Source organism: Anabrus simplex, chromosome 6 (assembly GCF_040414725.1).
Source record: "Anabrus simplex isolate iqAnaSimp1 chromosome 6, ASM4041472v1, whole genome shotgun sequence".
Lineage (NCBI taxonomy): Eukaryota > Metazoa > Arthropoda > Insecta > Orthoptera > Tettigoniidae > Anabrus > Anabrus simplex.
The window spans coordinates 274613335-274634443 of NC_090270.1; the positions used below are offsets into that span (position 1 = coordinate 274613335).

The following is a 21109-nucleotide window of genomic DNA, read 5'->3' on the forward strand; positions in this document are numbered from 1 at the left end:
AGTGTGAGTTGCAGGGATGTTGGGGACAGCACAAATACCCAGCCCCCGGGCCATTGGAATTAACCAATGAAGGTTAAAATCCCCGACCCGGCCGGGAATCGAACCCGGGATCCTCTGAACCGAAAGCCAGTACGCTGACCATTCAGCCAACGAGTCGGACGTCTCGGCAGGTGACCTTAAATCTTAATAAAGAGCTAGTTTCTCTGACCTGAGCTGACAGGGAATTCCATAATGTGACGCCGATCACCACAAATAATCTATTAATTGTATTTGTGCGGTGCAGTGGAATAGAATGATAGGATCTAGAACGTGTAGTTAAGTTGTGAAATAATGATAAAAAGGTGAATTTACAAGAAATATACAGTGGCTGACTTTCAGCTAACACTCCTAAACACCATCGTTAAAGTGTGTAGCTGCCGACGTTTATCAGGCTTCAGCCATGAGACAGCCTGATAGTATGGGGTGGTATGAACATCGTACCCGATGTTGTAAATAAATCTCAGGCAGGAATTCAGTGCTCGTTGAAGTTTAAGTGTTTCTTCTCTCGTCATATCAACTAATACAACGTAACAGTAATCAAGAATAGGGAGAATGAGTGTATTAGTTTTGCCTTTAGCTCAAATGGAAATATATCCCTCTGCTGTTTAAGAGGGTGAAGCACTCCAAAAGTCTTTTTTACGTATTTCTTTCGTGTGACCAGAACAATCAAGTGTTTCATTCATAATTAAGCCAAGATTTTTAACCGGTTTACTGTGGGGAATAATGTTCCCATTCAGTAGGATAGGCGGCATTGCGACATTGTTTGAGCAGCTCAGTAATTTTCGTGGTCCAGTTATGATTGCCTGAAATTTTGTGGAGTTTAGTATAAGAGAATTTCGTTGTGAATATATACTGAGTCATCAGAGGTCATTGTTAATATCTTGTCTTGCAGTGTCGATATGTTATTTCCTGTTACGGATGGTATGTCACTGATATAAATACAGAAAAGTAAGGGCCCTAGAATACTGCCCTGCGGGGCACCACTAAGTTTCATTTTCCATTTAGAGGCCTTGTCGTTTACTGTTACACGCTGTTGATGGTTACTCAAATAATAACTAAGAAACTTAAGCGCAGCCAGGTCGAAATTTAGCAGTTCCATTTACTTTATCATAATCGGAATTTCTATAGTGTCAAAGGTGCTACTGAAGTCAAGAATTATAAGTTTAGTGAGCAGTCGTTTCTCTATAGCGTTTCTTCTTACCTTCAAAAGTGCTGTCGCGGTACTGTGACCCCTCTTAAATCCAGATTGCAAAAGGTTCAAAGGAGCATTTTTATTTAGGTATTCCAGAACTTGCTCATATACTAAACGCAGGGAGTATGAACACATGACGAATGTCAGAGAGAGATTGTGGGTCTAAACTCTTAGGTACCAGTGTAATATTCAATACTGTCTGTTTTCCAGACAGTAAGGAAAATTCCTTTTAGAAAACAGTAGTTCAGAATGTGCGTCAGTATAGGCAGGACAGCACCAATAATGTTATGTATAAAAGTAATAGGATTATCATCTACACGCGTGGCCTTTGATTTAATCGAGTACAAAGCCTTTTTAACCTGATTTTCTGTGACACTGTGAAATGTGAATGGTGGCTTGGTTGGAGGAGAGGGCGGTGATTCGGTGCAGTTAATTGGGGTAGGTTGAATATTTATTCTACTAGAGTAATCGTTCAGTTCGTCAAGTAGAATGGCAGGAGTTGTCTGGCTCTGTTGATGTTTTCCTATTCCCAGAGCTCTAAATTGGTCCCATGCGCGACTGGAATTAAAGTTGTTAGCTAAATTCCGGAAATATGCACATTTTTTAAAATTTCTGATTAACTGCTTTGTGCGATATCTTAAGATGCAGTAAGATTCGAAGTCTGTGTTATCTAAGGTTTGTTTATAATGTCGAAGTAACGAGTCACGGTGGGCCATCATTCTCTTGGTTTCAACATCTGGCCATGGAGAAGGGCGAGAAACCTTTATTCGATGTGTATGTGTGTGTTTCTTTGCCGCATTAATCGTATAAAATGTCACTTCTTTATAGCTTATCACATGACCATTATTATAATAAAATTACCCTATTTATATTCTGGCTTGGGGACTTGGTGTTTGTCCCAACATTTTCCTCTTCATATTCAGACAACATACTACACTACCAAGCACCAAAGAGACACACAACAGTGATTACATCGCTCCACATAGGGTTGGCGTCGGGAAGAGCATCCGGCCGTAAAACAGGGCCAAATTCACATGTGCGACACAGTTCGCACCCGTGACCCCACAGATGTAGGAAAAACGGAATAATAATAATAATAATAATAATAATAATAATAATAATAATAATAATAATAATAATAATAATAAGATGATGATGATGATGATGATGATGATGATGATGATGATGATGATGATGATGATGATGATGATGATGATGATGATGATGATGATGATGATGATGATCACTATTAGCTTCCGGAATCCGCATAAATCCACCACTCTTACTTGGATCCGAGGACACTCATTTCCTTTTTAGGTATTCTATACCACCTAAACTCTGGAAGTTTGGTCACCTATCAAAATAAATGGGCCCCCCCCAAACTGAAATCCTGGCTACGCTACTGGGTTGTGAGTGTCACAAATAGGAAAAAGTCCTCTCAGTTTTAATTACTGCATTGATGGGGTGAAAGTTCCCTTTGGGGATTAGTGTAAATACCTAGGTATTAATATAAGGAAAGATCTTCATTGGGGTAATCACATAAATATGATTGTAAATAAAGGGTACAGATCTCTGCACGTGGTTATGAGGGTATTTAGGGGTTGTAGTAAGGATGTAAAGGAGAGAGCATATTTGTCTCTGGTGAGACCCCAACTAGAGTATGGTTCCAGTGTATGGGACCCTCACCAGGATTACTTGATTCAAGAACTGGAAAACATCCAAAGAAAAGCAGCTTGATTTGTTCTGGGCGATTTCCGACAAAAGACTAGCATTACAAAAATGTTGCAAAGTTTGGGCTGGGAAGACTTGGGAGAAAGGAGATGAGCTACTCGACTAAGTGGTATGTTACATGTTATAAATCTCATTTTCTCATTTTCTCATTTTTGGTCCGTATTGAAAATTTACAGTTCAAAAATAAATAAAGGTGTTCTTTAATCCACCTTTTCAATACTGATAGTCTGTTTATGTAACCACTGTAAGTATTGAATAGGTGGATTAAAGAACACCTTTATTTATTTTTGAACTGTTAAGTGGTATGTTCCGAGCTGTCAGAGGAGAGATGGCATGCGAGGACATCAATAGACGAATAAGTTTGAGTGGTGTCTTTAAAAGTAGGAAAGATCACAGTATGAAGTTGGAATTCAAGAGGACAAATTGGGGCAAATATTCATTTATAGGAAGGGGAGTTGGGGATCGGAATAACTTACCAAGGAAGATGTTCAATAAATTTTCAATTTCTTTGCAATCATTTAATTAAAGGCTAGGAAAACAACAGATAGGGAATCTGCCACCTGGGTTACTGCCCTAAATGCAGATCAGGATTGATTGATTGATTGATTGATTGATTGATTGATTGATTGATTGATTGATTGATTGATTGATTGATTGATTGATTGATTGATTGATTGATTGATTGATTGATTGATTGATTGATTGATTGATTGATTGATTGATTGATAACTTGCCGTCTGTGCATGCGTTGACTATTTTCTCCTAGCAGCATGTAAATTATTAGGAATGTTCTCCCGTCTGTTGAGTATATTTAGAAGCTGTGGAAGGTCAGAGAATCAAAGAGTATCTAGCAGAGAATAGTATTCTTCCATGATCAGAGGAAGTGTATACTCTTAATCTCGACAGGTAGCAATCAAGCATAGCTGCATACAATCGCATTACTAAGGAAGAAAATCACATATATCCCATTAATAATGAAAGTGTAAATGGTTTAGTGACCAGCTAAGTGCCGAATGGATTGCAGGGTAGAGTAAGCTTTCACCTCCAATTATTGAAGGTAGTAATTTAGTGATTTGCTTTAAGGATTACCATAAGTTGACTGAACTTGGAGACCTATCAATATCTGATGATTCATCAGTGGGTAATTCTGAAGAGAATAAGAAAATAATGAAGCAAATCGGTCCAGTTGAGCTGCTGGATGGACTGGACAAATCTGTGGTTAGTAAACTTTTTTAATATATAGATTATTCGTATAGCAAAACTGAGGGGCCAAAACAGGAAATGACAGATTCTGTTAATATTAGCTAACTGCCTCTTGGTCCAGCTTTACCATTGTAATATATTATTTTCCTACTACTGTACAATATGCGAAAAAATAAACACTATAATGGATGAAAGTTCATCTCCTAAAATTAGACTGTGCCAGGCAAAGAATGGAGAACCTACCGGTACCAAGATTGTATTGGGGTGGCAGAATATTAATGGAATTAATTCAAAATTTGTCATTAGACAAAAATAACAATATTAGCAATGCATGAGGACAGTGGCTATTTTGGAGGGTTGGCATTGGTGGCTGGTTATGCCAGCAAATTCAAAATTTGTAAAAAAATCTGTAAACAAATTTTTGTAGATGCAAGTATAGACAGTGCATATTTACCTATGCTATAAATTATATGAAATCACATTATTTAACTGTGCTATTGTACAGGGCTGTTCTTTTAATGAAGTATAAATTGAAATGAATTTATTGAGAAACTAATAAAAATATTTGTTTTAATCCACATGCATTTTTTCTTAAAATTCCAGTTTTAAGAAAATTATTGAACAAATGATCAACCTCTCAGAAAAAAAATTATCAATAAAATGTAGGACCTACTCACTGAAATGAAATGTCGTATGGCTTTTAGTGCCGGGAAATCCCAGTACGGGTTCGACTCGCCAGGTGCAGGTCTTTCTATTTTCCCGTAGGCGACCTGCGCGTCGTGATGAGGATGAAATGATGATGAATACAGCACATACACCCAGCCCCCGTGTCATTGGAATTAACCAATTAAGGTTAAAATACCCGACCCGCCTGCGAATCGAACCCGAAGGCCAGTACGCTGACCGTTCAGCCAACGAGTCGGACACGTACTCACTAATAGTATTCCTCTGAAAACCTCTACAGACACCTTCAGATGAACTAATAACATGTACTTGCCTCACATATGCGCACACACAAACACTGAGTCACAATTTCAGTTGCTGTGAAACCAAAATTTACAAAATGCCATACGTTCAACTTTAAGGCTACTTTACACAGACATATATAAATTTAGAAGGGATATCCGCTGCACCCTGTATGATTATGTACAAAAATAAATTAATGATGCTATTCATAAACATACAAAATCAACACCAGAAAAGTTAGCAGTTTTGATATTTTTGTGCTTGTGTTCTGGTAAGTAAAGGTAACTGTTTCACCAACTTACTTGAATGAAGCAGAAAAAAATTCATTGAAAAAATCCTAGATTGTTACATTACAAATGGAGAAATATTTATTTCTGTCGCTAATACAAGTTTAAAGAAAATGGTCACTACAGTCACTACTGATCTGCATTTTGGACAGTCGTCCAGGGGGCAGATTCCCTATTCATTGTTTTCCTAGCCATTTCTTAAATTATTGTAAAGAAATTGACATTTATTGAACATCTCCATTGGTAAGTTATTCCAATCCCTAACTCACCTTCCTATAAACAAATATTTGCTCCAATTTCGCCTCTTGAATTCCAACTTTATCTTCATATTGTGATCCTTCCCACTTTTAAAGACACCACTCAAACTTATTCATCTACTGATGTCATTCCATGTTATCTCTCCACTGACAGCTCAGAACATACCACTTAGTCGCTAGGAGTTATCTTAACACAAGAGAACGAACAATCTCTTGTCGTTAAAAGATATAATAGTCATCAGATACAATGACAAAATTGTTGTATTGGTAACTCTGGGTGTTGTCTACATTATGCTTGCAATATACCATACTCTAATGGTTGAAATATAAAGTAGTTTGACTGGTGTTTGTTACATGCTGCACTCCAGTGCACGAAACTGAAGAATTGCATCACACAGCCACTGGTATTCCCTCAGCCCTTTTTTGTTTTTTGTTTTACAATTTGCTTTGTCACACTGATGCTGGAATAGGAACGGTAAGGAAGCAACTATAGCCTTAACTTAGATACAGCCCCTGCATTTTCCTGGTGTGGAAATGGGAAACCACAGAAACCCATTTACAGGGCTGCTGACAGTGGGGTTTGAACCCACTATCTCCTGAATACAAGCTCACAGCTGCATTCCCCTGAACGCTCGGTACAGTCTTTCGTACAGTGTCTTATATTCAGAAGTGGTGCCCATGAGATGTGGCTCACACACAGACAAGCGCCACCAGAGTGCATGTCGGTTTGCACTGTCATTCAAGTGAAGGCAGAATAAGACATTCAAACATTTTCTTGCAATTTAAATTAAATATATCAAGTGTATACATTAATCTTTTCCGGTTTCACTAAGAGATGGCGTCAGCGAACAGTGCGCAGCGTATGAATTTGACACATACGTCAGTCTGTTCGTCTGACATTAACCTACCAACACACACAAGTTGAGTCCACCAAACACTAATGTCTTTGTTGTATCATTCAGTGATCATATCAAAGTTTGTGCATGAAAAAAACATTTGCGGCACACATTGCTTTTCTTATTTAATCAAAATAAAAAGGCTGTTGAAAGTCATTGTTTGCTGGTAGAAACATACGCTGAACACGCTCCATCAATTAGAACATGTGAGACATGGTTTCGACAATTTAAATGTGGTGATTTCAATGCGAAAGACAGTGTGCGCTCTGGTAGACCACTAAAGTGCAAAGACATGCAGTGTAGGTGAAACCCGATGAAACCGTTAATGCACAATGCTATCCCCAACAAATGATTAATTTAAGTCACACATTGATTGAAAGATGACCGGAATGGGCCAGAAGACATGGCAAAGTGGTTTTGTTACACGACAATGCACTTTGAAATCGCTTGGATGGGACATCCTTCCGCACCTGCCGTACTTCCCCAACCCGGCACCATCTGACTATCACCTCTTCGCATCAATGGGCACACACTTGAAGAGCAGCACTTCAGCAGTTTTGAGTAAGGTGGAAAATGGCTCAACGAATGGTTCGCCGCAAAAGACAAGAAATTTTTCTGGCATGGTATTCATAACTTACCTGAAAGATGGCGAAGTATGTAGAAGCCGATGGCCAATATTTTGAATAAACAAAAAATGAATTTCCCTGGAAAATTATGTATTTTCTTTACCAAAAAAACTGGCAAAAACATTTGCATACACCTGGGAAACAGTTCTTTGAAGGAAAAGAATCTCATACTCTTTCTTCATTACATTGATGGTACCGTGGCACACTAGCACTATTTCACAAACCACCCCTGAGGGTAACGCCAAGACAATAAAATGTGGAGAAATAGAACATCCTAAACATGCACCAGAAAAACCCAAGAAAAGCTAATTTGCATTGTCCTGGTATCATCATTTCACGTATAGAATAAAGTAACTATCGCATTGTTATTCAACACATAAACAACGGAATTTCTAGAAGGTATCGCATCTGGTACCAAAAATCTACCCTGTACCATTACACTCAGAGTGACCATATTCCTTAGGATTCAAAACGGAATATCTATCCTCAATTTTTTTAAACATGGTACCATGACAAGAACATAGACATAAATCATTTTTCATTTCTTAAATATTGCATTTGGAACTACAATTTTTAATTTTACTCAACAACATTAAATTATCCACCCACATTGAGCACTGTAAAGTTAAGTTAATTATGTGATTACCGAGTAAGAGGCTGTGTGATTTGGATCATGTAGCTGGCAGCTTGCATTTAGGAGACAGTGAGTTCGAACCCCACTATTGGCAGCCTTGAAGAATGTTTGTGTGGTTTCCCATTTTCAGACTAGGCAAATGCTTCATGGCCCTTCCCTTTCTTTTACTGATTCCTTCATTCTTCAAAGTTTTGGATCTCTTCCATTTCCCCCAATTAGTGTTAATAAAGGATGATTGCTTAGTTGTACTTCCTCTTAAAACAATAATCACAACCACCACTTACCAAAATAATTACAGATCAATTTCTTTGGAACAGAATATTGCAGAGTCAACAGTAACTGAGCTATGATTAAAGTTGTGAGGATAGGACAACTCAAGCAATTTGAGTCACCCCCTAGTATGACCAGTTGTACTTACTGAAAGCTTTTGCGATGGCCACGTTAGCGAGTACAGCCACGATGGGTACTAAGAGGATGGCCATACCTAGCTCCTGGCACATCTCAGGGAAGGTGTATGTGTGGTTCCCAACTTGTGCTGAGAATGGAGGAAGACCAGCTGGTGGAAGACCTGGTGCAACCTTACCTGGAATCATCATACATAGTTAATATTCATGAGAATGTGCAGAGTCAGGTGTGGAAGACAAAGAATTAAGAACTAGTTCAGAGCAGAATTAATAATAATATTAATAATAATAATAATAATAATAATAATAATAATAATAATAATAATAATAATAATAATAATAATAATAAAGAAAGCATACAGGATTACTTGGAAAAGATATAATAACAAATCAATATCTCGGAATGCAAAACTTAGACACTATAATACAGTGATCAAACCTGAAGCGTTATATGCCTCAGAAACCTTAATTATAGGTTTTTTTTTTGTTTTTTTGCTAGGGGCTTTATGTCGCACCGACACAGATAGGTCTTATGGCGACGATGGGATAGGAAAGGCTTAGGAGTTGGTCTTAGTTAAGGTACAGCCCCAGCATTTGCCTGGTGTGAAAATGGGAAACCACGGAAAACCATTTTCAGGGCTGCCGATAGTGGGATTCGAACCTACTATCTCCCGGATGCAAGCTCACAGCCTCTACGTGCACGGCCTTAATTATTGGTGATCCATCTTTAACCAAAGATATTAAGAAACAAGAAAGGAAAATTTTACAAAAAATTTTTGGCCCAGTTTGTATAGATGGAATATGGAGGAAAAATCATCCCAGGAGGTATATATTCATTCTGAAAAAATTTCTCACACTTTTCGGAAAAGACGATTCAAATTTTATGGACACATTATCAGAATGGACACTAACAGGCTAACTAAAAGAATTCTCAACCTGGCCCTTTCATTAAAAACCAAGAACAGCTGGCTTCGTGAAATTGAAACAGATCTCCAGGAAATCAACATCTCGGAAGACATTGTAAAGGACAGATGTAAATTCAGAACCAAAATCGACAATCACCACTTTGAAGACAAACCCAACACCAGAGCTACTATAACTTGGACAGAAGAACGAAGGAAGAAGCTCAGCGAGAGGATGAAGAGATTTTGGGAGGAAAAGAAGGCCAACACATCAGCTAAGCAAGTTCAAGCATGCTCCTGTGTAAGGCATAACGATGTATTAAAAAAAAAAATAGCAGGTAGGGACCCTCTTCGGAGGCAGCCCTACTCAGTGAGTGGTGCCCCTGCCTATGCGAGTCCCAGAGCACACTGACCCGGTGTGTATCATCTGGAAAGGGTCCCAGCTCAGGGTTATGAGTGAAGACCTCAATGGAATCTACAGCGGAGAATTTGAACTTCTGAACGGTTGAGATTGCGAAAGAAGCAGCCCAGTACTCAGGGAATAGTATGAGTACACTGTTATTCACCAGCGTTTGTCTCCCATGTTAGGGGCGGCTGCAAGGTGCTCGGTCAATGGTCTTGAAGGTGGAAGAGGAATCTTAACTCCCAATGGCAATGAGAGCGGGAGAACCTAATGGAGTAAACCACGAAAAAATAATCATTTCGGGCTAAAAAATCCGATCTTACTTTGGAAGTAAATTCCTTCCTTCATAAATCATAACTTAATTCGCAAGATGGAAATGTCGCTGAAAGAAAGCACTACCCCAGGTGGCAGCTCGGCAGAGAAATTCACCATTGCACTGTGCAATGCAACGGGACCTAGGGTTCTGGGTAGTCCCAACATCTGCGAGAAAGACAAGTCAGAACGTCTTGAAACACCTTCCAAACTCAAACTCAAGAAGAACTATTTCATTGGAACAATAAACATCAACTCACCAGAGTCGGAAAACAAAAAAGAACTAGAAAAGCTTTTGGACAAAAATCAAATCCAGATCCTAGCTGTACAAGAGACAAGATTCCTGGAAGAAAACATCATAGACATCAACCAATACAGAATATTCAAAGGAAAGCCGGTGATTAGAACAGCCACCAACATGCCTCTGCTCGGAACCTGCTTCTACATAAACAAGAAGGTAGTGAACAATGTCACAGACTTCACATCAAAATCTGAAAGATTGTCTCTACTAACAATTAAATGCAAGAATAAGAGGTACACTCTCAACAACTGTCATGCCCCGATCAACGAAGACAACAAGAAGAACCCACAGAAAGTTGATGACTTCTGGGATCTTCTGGAAACTGAAATCATCCAGATACCCAAGAGCAACATAAAAATCCTTCTGGGAGACTTCAACGCACAGATTAGGAAGGAACGAAAGTACAGAGACGTTGTAGGGGAATATCCAGCACGTAAGAGGACAAACAAGAATGGGGAAAGGCTCATTGGACTTTGCAAAGCTTTTCAGTTGAAACTTATGTCAACACACTTCAAGAAACTCCCGAGAAAATCAAAGACATGGGTATCTCCGAATCCCGAACTAGGGGAATTCCAATTGGATCACGTAGCGTTAACAAGGAAAAACTCAAAGGAGGTGATGAACATCAAAGTGATTAGGAACGGTGAATTCAATTTAGACTGCTATCTCTCCAAAGTTAAAATCCGTTTTCTCCCAGTAGGACAAAAGAGAGACCCACCTAAAATGATGAGATACAACACAAACAATATGAAAATCATTGAAGACATCATTAGAAACTTCAGGGACGAAATCTGGACCAGCAGAAAGGGGAACTGGCAAGAACTATGCATGGGAATCAATGAAGCTGCAAAGAAAACATTCGGACAAGCTCGGAGGAAAAGAGAAATATGCTGGAATGAAGAGTGCGAGGAAGCTCTCAGGGAGAGGTCCGAGAAATGGAGAAAATGGAAATGCTCCAGAGAAAAGGAACGCATGGAACAATTCAGGCAACAGAAGAAAGAAACATCCAGGATATTTCGAAGGACTAAATGATCATTTGAAAGAGTTCATCTGGAAGAGATCCAGACTGACTTTGTCAAGAACAATTCCAGAGACTTTTATCAGACTTTCAAGAGCAAACTCAAAGGATACCAAGTGCCAAGTTTGAGCTTCAGAAATGAACAGGGTAAAATCAGACTGAACAACCAAGAAAACTGTGAGATATTAGCCAGATACTTCCACACTCTCTTGAATTGTCCTTCCTCAACCTCCCAACTAGAATTTCCAGACATACCGGAGAACTGAGAAGATGATGAACCACCCACAAAGGAAGAAGTCAAGGAAGCCCTTGGAAACCTCAAAAACAACAAGGCAAGTGGAGAGGACTCAATAACGGCAGAAATGTTGAAATGGGCAGAACCAGAAATCTTAGATGATCTTCACCAAATCATCAAGGAAATCTGGGAGAAGGAGACAATCCCAGAAGAATGAAAAACAGCACTTACCCATATGCTGCATAAGAAAGGGGATAAACAGGATGTCAACAACTATAGGGGTGTGTCCCTTCTTCCGATTGCCTATAAAATTCTCTCAAAACTGCTTCTGAATAGAATAGACGTGAATCTGGACCAACAACTAAGGGAATACCAATCATGGTTTAGGAAAGGCCGCTCCTGTATTGCGCAAATATTCAACCTGAAGTCAATACTCCGCCACAGAATGTTGAGTGGTAAGAAAATTGTGGTGTCCTTTATGGACTTCAAAAAAGCCTTCGATTCGTTGGACAGAGAGACTTTGGATAAGATCATTAGGGAATTTGGAGTCAAAACCAAACTGGCAAATATAATCAGAGAGACCATAACAGGCACAACCTCCAAGGTAAAATTCTTTGGGCATCTCTCACAATCATTTGAAATCAAGACAGGCGTGAGGCAAGGTGATGGATTATCCCCACTCCTGTTCAACTGTGTCCTAGAAAAGATAGTGAGAATATGGAACTCAAAACTTGAACATCAAGGGATAATCCCGATCTGTCTAGGGAGAAAATCAGGGGGGATTAAAGTAAACTGCTTGGCTTTTGCTGACGACTTTGCTATAATATCAGAAAATCCAGAGGTCGCAACCATCCAGATTAACCTCTTGGAAAGATTCCCCAGCCAAACACGACTGAGGATCTCAGCAGAAACAACCAAATTCATGATGAACATCAAAGATGGACCAAAATTCCTGGAAACAGAGACAGGATGGATAGAAAGTGTCAAGAAGTTCAAGTACCTTGGTGAGATGATACAGGTGAATGGACTAGAAAAAACTGCAGTGGAAGATCAAATATCAAAAATGGAGAGAGCATATGGCTTGACAAAAAATATCTATAATAAGAAGTGCTTATCCTGGAATTCCAGATTAAAACCTTACAACACCGTGGTCAAAACAGAATGCCTGTATGCCAGTGAATGCCTGTCCATGAACTACAAGCTGGAGAAGCTAGAGGTCCTGGATAGAAGAATCCTCATAAAAATTATGGGAACTGTCCAAACTGAAAGCGGATGGAAACTTCGGAGCAACAAAGAAGTTTTCCAGAAGGTGGAAAGAATCTCAGAGACCATGAAGAAAACGAGGCTGGCATTTCTTGGACATCTGTACAAGAATGGACGCAAACAGACTTACCAAACAGATATTTGATTACTTCTGGAGAAAAAAGACCACTACAGCATGGATTATGGAAACGAAGAAGGATATGGAAAGGTTAAGCATCTTGGGTCTTGGAAGACCAACTGTTAGAAAGAAATACATTTAGGAACACACTGAAGAATTTGGAAGGTGTTCAAGCCACAGGAAGAACTAAGAAGACCGGAAGAACCTGGACAGATGAACAACGGAAGCAGGCCAGCGAATGCATGAAGGAGTATTGGACACAGAGAAAACTATGCATGAAGAGAACGAAATGAAGTTGTAGTGTGATCCTTAGTGGTCCATTTGCTTGTAAAAAAAAAAAAAATCATTTAGGGGAAAGATTTCAGGTGACTTTAAGAACAAGACAGGATTTAAACAAGGAGACGGGCTTTCATTCCTACTCTTCAACTGTGTCCTCAATAAATTTGTAAGACGACGAGTAAGGGATTGGAATAAATTATGAGGGCAAATATTTGATAAATTTACAAGCTACTTGAAAATGTTTAAGATAAAGCTAGGTAAACAAGTGATAGGGAATTTGCTACTTGGGCATCAGCTCTAAAAGCAGATCATATTGATTGATTGATTGATTGATTGATTGATTGATTGATTGATTGATTGATTGATTGATTGATTGATTGATTGATTGATTGATTGAGTCATCGATGAGTGGCAGAAAGAAATGACTAACAAAGGAATAGAAAATGTGGTCAGACTTGGCCACAAAAACTTAAACCTTGCAATCAATTTTCTAGCATTTGCAGATGATCTTGCAAACTTTCCTGATTCCCTAGATACTGTCATAAAACAAATAAATCAGCTTAGGGAACAAGCAGAGAAGGTGCAACTCCATACCTCCTTGGAGAAAATGGAGTTCATAATGAATATCAAGCCGGCGTCCAGAGAGTTAGTGTTGGGACAAGGAAATATCAACACGAAAAAAAGTTTAAGTACCTGGGAAAGAAAACCCAACACCTCCAAGAAAGAAGCCTTCTACAGCAAAAGGACAATATCCTTCAATGCGAAGCTGAGGTACTATTGCATTGTCATCCAACCAGATGTCTTATAGACTTCGGAATGTCTCACAATGAGCAAGAAATGCCTGATTGAAAAAACCGGAGACCAAAGAAATGGGTTTTGAGAAAAATCTTGGGCCCTGCCAAAAAAAATGGTGTATACAGAAGACGGCACAACCACAAACTATACACCCATGTACAAATAGAAGGTACACATGACACAAAGGAACCCACCAAGATTGGCCAATCAGAACATTAAGTACTGTCAGAACAATAACATTAAAAGGGCCTGGTTTACTGAGAGAGATCTCAAAGAATCCATCCCATGTAATGACATTCTAGTGCATGTCTCTCTCAAGAAGAAGCTTCAAGCATGCTAGGGTTTCCATGAAAAGCTGAAACTAAAAACAAGAAAGGCATGGACACAGGAAAGAAAGGAACAACACCGAGAACGAATGCGGAAGTACTGGGCAAATGTCAAATCCCAAAGAAGGAGACAGTTAAAATTACATGGTCCATTGTTGGCCAAAATGAGATGAATAATAATGATAGTAGTATTTGTGTATGTTCAGTGCTCAGCCTGAAGGCTGGTTGGATCCTCAACAGCTCCACCATTAGCTGTCGTAGATATCACAGGCATCACTGAAGAGGCATACTGAAGAAATGAGAAGTGAGGCATTACTGAACCTAGAGACAAAAGAATGATGCTAGCCACTGTTTTGTTTACACTATGGCTTCCTCATTGTGTGGTGATTCATTTTCTTTGCTAAATGACAATATTGAAAGATAATTGAACCACAATAATGATTTATCTAGTGAAAGTGAGAATTCAAGTGAACCTAGTGATGATGAAAATATCATTCATGTCAAAGACGACAGTGGTATTTTTTATATTGTTTTAACCAGCAACAGACTTCCTGTGGGTGAGGGCGGTAGAATAACACCTACGATATCTTCTGCCTGTTGTAAGAGGTGACTAAAAGGAACCTCAGGGGCTCTGAACTTTGGAGAGTAGGTTGGCGACCACAGGGCCCTTATCTGAGTCCTGGCATGGTTTCCACATACTGTACTTGTGCCAGGCTTCTCACTTTCATCTATCCTATCCAACCTCCCTTGGTCAACTCTTATTCTTTTCTGACCCTGATGGTAGTAGAGCACGCAAGGTCTAGGAAGTCCTTAATTTTCACGCCCTTTGTGTCCCTTGTCTTTCTTTGGCTGATACCTTCATTCTCCTAAGTGTCGGATCTCTTCCATTTTTCCTCTTTTTTTATGGTAGTGTGAAGTATTGTCATCACCACTTACCTGCAACAGGTGGTGGTGACAATACTTCACACTACCAAAAATTCTCCCAAATGTGCAGATTCTGTCCCTATCCCTGATACCACAATTTACTGGACAAGCAGGTTTGAAAATAGATATTCCTGACCATTTTACAGAACTGGACTTCTTTGAATTAATTTTTTTGAATGAATTTTGTGGTTTTTAAGATAATTAATTTTCTGTCTATGTCTGTATTTTCTTGTTTATGTATGTGAGCTTCTAGAACAAAGCAGTCTTAGTAAGACAGTGAAAGAGTTAAAGGAAAGCTCTACATTTTATTTTATTTTTGTTTTTATCTTCACCTAATTTGCTCAGAGAGGATGGTTAACTATTTGAACTACTTGTACCTCCTCTTAAAACAAAACTCACCATTACCACCACTGACAGTGGTGAGACCTGCACTGACTTATGCTTCAAAATGCTGGACATTCTATAAACACCATAAGCATCATCTAAATGCCATGGAGATGAAGATGCTGAGAATATCAGGAGGAGTTTTGAAGAAAGTTTACATCTGAGATCAGAGCATCAGAAGTGTGTCCACATGGGAAGGAGACAGTTGTGGAGAAGGTTTAACACGAGCGGATGACATGGTTTCAAGAAGGTGAACGAACAGGACGAAAGCTATGTAACCAAAAGGGCCTTTGATTTTCAGCTACCTGGGGTATGAAGAAGGGGAAGGGTGAAGAACAGCTGGGCCCAACAGGTGAGTTGTCAACAACTTCACAGCTGCACTAATGTTGGAACACTAGTAGCTGCCAGCAACAAAGTGCAACTGCATTCTGCTAACCCTGGAGGATCTACAGCACAAGCTCCACAATCAGGACATCATTAATGAAGATACATTGATCAAAGTCCTTTTCAGAACAAGTGTCGGATCCCTTCCATCCTTTCGTCTCTGATTAGTATCATATAGAGGATGGCTGCCTAGTTGTACTTCCTCTTAAAACAATAATCACCACCACCTTAGATTTCCACCATGTCCAACCCTGAAAACCTGTGGCATATTGTCAAGAAGATACACCAAACAATGTGCTAATGCAACATGAGATTTCCTTCACTGTTTTATACTCATTTTGAAGTGTTCAGAAATTCTGGTTGTGTATGACTGCAAACATAAGGTAGGCCTAAGTAAATTTATTTCCTATGTAAAATTATGCAAAACATTTAAAACCATATGATCTATAATCTTAAGGTCCAAACATATGATAATATATATTGCAAATAGTCAACATTTCTATCACCATTATTGTAGTGAGGGTACTCTCAGTGGTACCATATTGTACTGCAGGGCACTTACTTTAGCATTTACTTTTATCTCCCTTCTTCAAAACGCAGTTTAAAAGTAAATTATCTTAATATAGTTGTTGAAAATTGTCTATATGGGTCATACACTTCTATCATAAGTTAGTATAGTTAGCTTTAAAATTCACAGTCAAGTACACTTACTCATGCTAATGGTATACGTCTAATAATTGCATGCATTGCTTTTCAGTGGCATCAGAAAAAGTAGCAACAGGAGACAACAAACATGAAAACACAAAAGGGCAAGGAAAATCTCCAATCTTCATAACCTGCAATCTTCAAACAGATTGACCCTATCCCAGTTCTTCTACAGAGTATCTCTATAAACCCAGACCGTATGCATGGTGTTTGTACTCTCCACTACAGCAGCTGCCAGTGTTATCCTTCATGATGAGGGACTTCATAAACACCATTAGAATTGTCTGAACAACAATAGCTAGAGTTAAACTGTTCACATGATCAGTAAGATGAAACCAGGTCTCATCCAAAAAGAACACAAGCTGTAAATCAAATAAACGATAATTCATTGATGCAAGACACCACTCACAATATCTCACTCTTGTGGCTGAATCAGCAGGTTTTAAACAATGGGCCCGTGTAAACCTTATGGTTTGATGTGTAACAGCTTTATAGCTCTGTGTGCAGAAGAAACCAAAGCTCCTACTTGTTGTGATAATTTTGTGAGTGATTTATTCGGTGACTGTTCAAGATTCACACCATTGTCATCTAGCCTTTCCTCTGTTAAAAATATTCATGTGTGCACATGTTTTTTATTGAGCACTGAGCCAGTAGTTTCAAATTTATTTACAATTACGTGAATCTGTGCTCATGAAGGTGGCACTTCACCAGGAAATTGCTGAACAAACGCATTGTGTTCCTGTCGAGCCGACTCGTACTTAAAATAACTTTTACGTACAAAAATATGGTGTTGCAATGATAACTGCCTCACCATGTTGATAGCTGTGATTCAGATTGGCTACTGATGCTAGGGTGAACATGTGCACGCTCCTTGAAAGGTCAAGAACTATGCGCTTGCCTCCTGTACAGCTGCTTAGGTCTCAGAGAGTAGAAACACTGTTGGACGGTCTGGGTTTATAAGAAATAATAATAATAATGTTATTTGCTTTACGTCCCATTAACTACTTTTACGGTCTTCGGAGACGCCGAGGTGCCGGAATTTATTCCCGCAGGAGTTCTTTTACGTGCCAGTAAATCTACCAACACGAGGCTGTCGTATTTGAGCACCTTCAAATACCACCGGACTGAGTTTATAAGAGAGACCCTGTATATCCATTTCTTCTCAGCTCCCTACAAGCTTGTTTCTGCTTGGTTCCAGTTTCATCAGGAAAGCAGGCTTTAACATTCACTGAGGCATCAATTTTTGGATGAGAGAAAAGCTGGATAAACACAGGAAAATGGAAGGGGAAAATGATAATTATGAATACAAGTGGTAAAAGACCAGGAACAATGACAGAAGCTCACTCTCCTGATGAATCTGGGAAGCAGAAATGAACTCAAAGAAATCGATGAGGAAGAACTGGATTTGAAAAGCAGAGAGCCTATCTGATTGAAGTCGGCAGTGTATGAAGATGCGGTGATTGTCCTTGTCCTTTTGGATTTTCTTTCTTTTTCCCTGCTCCCACACTGACCTTTGATTGTTTTTATCCTATTGTGTGTTCATTCTGATGTTCCTGTATTTTTATATAGCTTAATATTAAAGTACTGTGTGGTGAAATGACCCACCTGAAAGAATGAATGGCTGCCCACTAGCATCTAGCTTAAAGGCAATCACCGAGGAGATGAGAACTATCAGAGCATTGCGACATATGGAAATGAACCACAGACCTTTCTTGATCATCTTATGACGAGGAGTTCGCATTGAAGGATCTTTGGGACCCACAGGAATAGAGTTTAGTTGCTGCAAAAAAATAAAGGGAAATTTTTCATCATTGTTATACTGTATTTAATTTTGGGGCTCATGACCTCAATGTTTTGTCCCTTTAAACAACAAGTTCTGAATGCGAGGAGAATTCAAACAGGAGACTAATACCTTATCTAACCATGAACAAATTTTGACAGTAATATAACCTTTAAGTTTTTTCATCTGTAAGATATAAACACAAAATTTATGAAAACCTGTAAAAAAAAAAAAAAAAAAAAAAAAAAAAAAGTTCAAACTTTCCAATTTATGTGTTGCTACAGGACAAAGTGTACGATACAAAGTATCTTACTACAGTATATACATCTGTAAACATACTATAAACTTAACTTTAGAAAGACTATGAAATTTTGACTAAGACATTATTGTTGGTTATAAAGATGACTCCTTAAGAGTTGAAGTGAGCATTTTGCAGTGTAGCAGTTGGAAGGAGATGTACAATAGCTAGGCTACATTGAGCTAAGTTCATAAAACGTTCTCAAATTCATTAAGGTGTTGAACACTTAATTTTAGCATTCATATGATGTTTTATAATTATATCACCCATTCTCAATCATTGACAAGTTCATTCATTAAGGTGTTGAACACTTAATTTTAGCATTCATATGATGTTTTATAATTATATCACCCATTCACAATCATTGACAAGTTTATGCAATGTACGAGTATACAATTTTGTATATAAACACATATTATGAAAGTTATTTCACAGAATATGAGGATTTTCTTGTACAATAAAAAAGGGCCTTGGATTTGACCAACTGGTGGAGGAAAGAGCTACTGTAAATATATATATACACAATACGTTGTTCTTACATGTTTTTACAAATTTTTGGTTGTGAAGTGTAGCTTTTACCAGGGAGGACTGGAAGTGTGTGTAGTTTTCTTATTTCTTTTGTTGTGATGTGGATTCCTGTTCGTCGAAGCGGTTAGTCAGGTTAACTTTTTATGTGTCTTTTTATGTGATTGTAGCTTGTTCCGTAATTTAGTATTTCGTTTCCTCATTGAGAAAAATGAAGTCACCATGGAAGTTAGAAGATAGCGCCTAAATGATCACATAGTTCATGTTTATTCTTTTCTGGTTACTAACCTTTCAACTCCTGGTCACATTTTTAATCAAACAAAATTTATCAGAGTAACATCTTATGGAAAATGTTGTATGCTCATAGTTATATTTCTATATCAATTTGTCAGTTAAGACTTTACGGCCAACAACATGGCTACTAGTTATCTTCGCTTCACTAGTTCCACTTTTCAATATTACAATATTACTTTACGGTCAGTATCATGGACGCTAGTAGGCCACAGAGATAAATTATTATATAAATAAGTGCTTTCCAGTGATGAGGAAAAATGAGGGTCCATCTGGCTCCGGATGGTAGCGCCTTGTAAGGGCCTCTGCCTAGGGTTACTAGGTGAAACCTGGTCAACGGTCTCAAAGGTGGAAGAGGAATCTGATTCCCAACGGCGGAGAGAGCGGAAGAGCTTAGTGGAGTTCACCACGAATTAAAAATCAAATCAAAATCCAAAAGCAACTGTTCCCAAATTGGGCGGCCTTTGGTCAGTGTCTGTCTCCATGCAAGGGGCGGCTGTGAATAATCCTCTGGGGTTAACAACCTCGGTTGTAAAAAAAGGTGACTCTAGAAGTCACCACCAGAATTCAAAGAATTATCAATCATGGAAAAGTGTGATGTGAAACTAATTACCCCAGGTGCACATAAGTGCGCAAGCAGACATTCAGATTCTGGGCAGTCTGCAACGTCACGCAAAGACAAATCGGAGCATCTTCGAAGCTCAAACAAAATAAAGTACAGGAAAGCAAACTACTTAGCCACTTTTAATGCAAATTTGCTTTTGAAAGTGGGGAAACTTAAGACTCTAATAGACACATTAAATGAACATAGAATCATCATAACGGCTGTGCAAGAGACCAGATTCTTGGATGAGGACAGCTTTGAATCGGGAGGATTCAGGATGCTTAAGGGGAAGATGGGGACAAGAGTTATGAAAAATGTTCCCCATCTTGGGTCAGGTTTTGTAATCGACAAGAAAGTATTAGACTCCATTACAAGCTTTGAGTCTACATCTGATAGGCTATTCACACTCACATTTAAGTCCACCAACTAAGTATATACAATTGTGAATGTCCACGCCCCTATAAACATTGACAACAAAAAGAATAAGGAGAAGGTGGAACTCTTCTGGGATAAACTAGATGACACGATCCAGAAGATACCCGATACACATAACGTCATCCTTCTAGGAGATTTTAATGCCCAAGTGGGGAGAGAGAAATGGTTCAGGCATATGGTGGGGTGTTACCCAGCACATAACAGGACCAACCAAAATGGTGTCAGGGTCATCAAATTATGCCAGGCACACAATTTGGTCCTGAAGTCAACTAGCTTTAAGAAATTGCCAAGAAAACAGAAGACATGGGTATCACCTAACCCTCTCCTGGGAGAATTCCAGTTTGATCATGTTGCGATAAAGCGGAAATTTCATAAAGAAATCCAAAATGTTAGGGTTCTCAGAGGTACCAACCTCGACTCGGATCACTACTTATCTAAAGTGGAACTGAAGATCACCCCCAGGAGTAACTTTCAAAGGAAAAACCTTGCATGAAGGAGATATGATCCGGAAAAAATAAAGGAGAACAAGGAGGACTGGGGCAAGTTAACCAGCGACCTAGGAGGTCACGACTGGAAGCAAATGGAGAAGAGC

General features: G+C 38.9%; 1 protein-coding gene across 1 annotated transcript in view; it reads right to left on the reverse strand.

Moving 5' to 3' along the window:
* Nucleotides 1-21109, reverse strand: part of LOC136875976 (sodium-independent sulfate anion transporter) — a 136610-nt gene that overhangs the window by 78093 nt on the left and 37408 nt on the right. Inside the window, exons 5-6 of the mRNA XM_068228442.1 lie at nt 18190-18364; nt 8250-8414 (exon numbers count right to left, since the gene is read on the reverse strand). Coding sequence (XP_068084543.1) covers nt 8250-8414; nt 18190-18364 — 340 coding nt within the window. The remainder of the gene's footprint in view (nt 1-8249; nt 8415-18189; nt 18365-21109) is intronic.